Source organism: Gobius niger, assembly GCF_951799975.1.
Source record: "Gobius niger genome assembly, chromosome: 1".
Taxonomy (NCBI): Eukaryota; Metazoa; Chordata; class Actinopteri; order Gobiiformes; family Gobiidae; genus Gobius; species Gobius niger.
In genome coordinates this window covers 561935-564930 of record NC_136852.1, presented here as the reverse complement: position 1 = coordinate 564930, position 2996 = coordinate 561935, and the positions used below count along the sequence as shown (strand labels likewise).

The window sequence follows — 2996 nt, the reverse complement described above, 5'->3', positions numbered from 1 at the left end:
ATGGCGAACGTCTCCGTGGTGACGCACATCTCTCTGCTGGCGTTCCGTGACCTGGGCCGCCTGAAGCCGCTCTTGGTTTTGCTGCTGCTGGTTCTGCTCCTCCTCACGGTCGTGGCCAACGCGCTGCTCCTCGCCGTGATCCTGGTGACGCCGCGCCTCCACCGGCCCATGTTCGCGTTCCTCGCCGCGCTCTTCCTGAACGAGCTGGGCGGCGGCTGCTGCGTCACGGCGTTCGTGCTGGACCGGCTCCTGCGCCGCGTCCGGGCCGTTCCCGCCGCGCTCTGCCTGCTGCAGGTGTTTCAGATCTACTCCTACGTCTCCGTGGAGTTCACCGCCCTCGCCGTCATCTCGTACGACCGCTACGTGGCCATCTGCGTGCCGCTGCGGTACGCCGCCATCATGAGCCCCGGCCGCGTGGCGTCTCTGCTGGCGCTGATCTGGCTGCCCCCGTTTGTGGCGGTGGGCGTGACCACGGTCCTCACGGCGTCGCTGACGCTCTGCGGAAACGCCATCGATAGATTTTTCTGTGAAAACCGCAGCATCGCCAAACTGTCGTGCTCCGACGCCGCGATGAACAACGTGTACGAGCTGGTCATCGCCGCCGTCACCGTCGTCATCCCGCTCGGCGTCATCCTGGTCACGTACTTCCACATCCTGAGGGTGTGTTTCCACGGCGCCGCACACACGCGGCGGAAAGCCCTCGCCACCTGCACGCCGCACCTCTGCTCGCTCCTCAACTACACGCTCGGCATTTTGTTCGAGTTGGTTCGGACTCGCTCTGACTCGGGTCAGTTTCCTGATTCTGTCCGTGCAGTTCTGCCGTTTTACCTCCTGACGGCGCAGCCGCTGTTCAACCCGTTCATATACGGCCTGAAGCTGACGCAGCTGCGCGACGCCTGCAGAGCCGCCTGCGCAGACGCCTGCAGACGCTCCAGACTGAAGCGGAATGAAAACCAATAATACTTCAACCATGTCAGAATAAACTTAATGTACACAGATTGAAAAAAAGCAAATCCTTTTTCTTTTGGGTCTTTGATTAAACTCTTAACTGCTTCTGCCTGACACAAATGACAGAGTTTGTGTCATTAAAATACTTTGTGATGCCACTGAAACTGCAAACATTTGAACATGAGGCTGTAAAGCACCTGCAGATCAGCTGATTAGACAGCGGTTTCAGATCACCATCATTAATAATCCATCCCCTTTCTTCCTCTTTATCCGGGGCCGGGTCGTGGGGGCAGCAGTCTGACCCCGAGGCAACACCAGGCCAGCTGGAGGCATAGTCCCACCAGCGTGTCCTGGGTCTCCCACAAGGTTTCTTCCCAATAGGACATTCCTGGAACACCTCCTGTTCGAGACGACCAGGAGGTATCCGGAACAGATGCCCGAGCCACCTCAGCTGCTCCTTTCCATGTGAAGGAGCAGCGACTCTACTCCGAGCTCCTCCCGGGTGGGGTTAGGCTTGAGGGTGTCAGTGATGCCTCCTGGACACTGTCAGGTCACAGTCTTACCCATGACTGCGGTTTTGAGTAATGAACCAGGCTGGGAGTTTTTAAAAGCCTTAGGAATCGTTTGCAGGTGTTTCGAGTTAATGAGTTGATTCAGTTGATTAGGTTAACAGCTCGTTTTGAGAACTTTTTTATGATATGCTATTTTTTTTTAGATAGGAATTTTGGGTTTTCATGAGCTGTTTGCCAAAATCATCAGTTTTAAAACAATAAAAGACCTGAAATATTTCAGTTGGTGTGCAATGAATCTACAATACATGAAAGTTTTTCCATTTTCATCATTACATTATGGAAAAGAATGAACTTTATCACAATATGCTAATTTTTTGAGAAGGACCTGTAGAGTCACAAAGCGCAAATCGAGGATTGGTGCCGCGACAGAAACCAGAGACCTTACGGCCACAACTGCGAGCAGCTGCATCGACAACTTTCCACTGGTCAGAGACTAGTTGGAGTCTTGGAGACTAGTTAGAGACTAGTTAGACCTGTTGGGGACTAGTTAGAGACAGCCTCTAACTAGTCTCTAACGTATCTCCAACTTGTCTGACAAATCTGGAACTAGTCTCTAACTAATCTCTGACCAGTCTCTAACCAGTCTCTAACTAGTCTCTAACTAGTCTCTAACTAGTCTCTAACTAATCTCTGACCAGATTATCTTGGGGTAAAAAAAAAAATATATATAGTGCTAATAAAAGTGTTAGTGTTAATAATAGTGGCAGGGTTAATAATAGTGTAGGTTAATAATAATGTTAAAAATAATGTTAATGATAGTGTTAGTGATAGTAGTGAGTGTCAGTGTTACTGTTCGTGATAATAATAGTGTTAGTGATAGTGTTAATGACCGTGTTAATAATAGTGTCGGTGATAGTGTTAATAATAATGTTAATGACAGTGCTAATAATAGTGTTAATAATAGTGTTAATGACAGTGTTAATGACAGTGTTAATGATAGTGTTAATGATAGTGTTAATGACAGTGTTAATGACCGTTTTAATAATAGTGTTAATAACAGTGTTAATAACAGTGTTAATAATAGTGTTAATAATAGTGTTAATAATAGTGTTAATGATAGTGTTAATGATAGTGCTAATAATAGTGTTAATGGCATTGTTAATTATAGTGTTAATAATAGTGTTAATAATAGTGTTAATAACAGTGTTAATGACAGTGTTAATAATAGTGTTAATAACAGTGTTAATAATAGTGTTAATAATAGTGTTAATGGCAGTGTTAATTATAGTGTTAATAATAGTGTTAATGGCAGTGTTAATGACAGTGTTAATGATAGTGTTAATAAAAGTGTTAATGACAGTGTTAATGACAGTGTTAATAATAGTGTTAACAATAGTGTTAATAATAGTGTTAATAACAGTGTTAATAATAGTGTTAATGACAGTGTTAATGACAGTGTTAATGACAGTGTTAATAATATTGTTAATAATAGTGTTAATGGCAGTGTTAACAATAGTGTTAATAATAGTGTTAATA

At 45.2% G+C, this 2996-nt stretch overlaps 1 protein-coding gene across 1 annotated transcript; it reads left to right on the top strand.

The window, feature by feature from the left end:
- Positions 1-960, top strand: LOC306977981 (olfactory receptor 5M5-like; the record flags this gene model as incomplete). The annotated part of the gene is made up of 1 exon (XM_079576434.1): positions 1-960. The coding sequence occupies one exon, from the start codon at positions 1-3 to the stop codon at positions 958-960; it is 960 nt and encodes a 319-aa protein (XP_079432560.1).
- Positions 961-2996: the final 2036 nt, after the last annotated feature.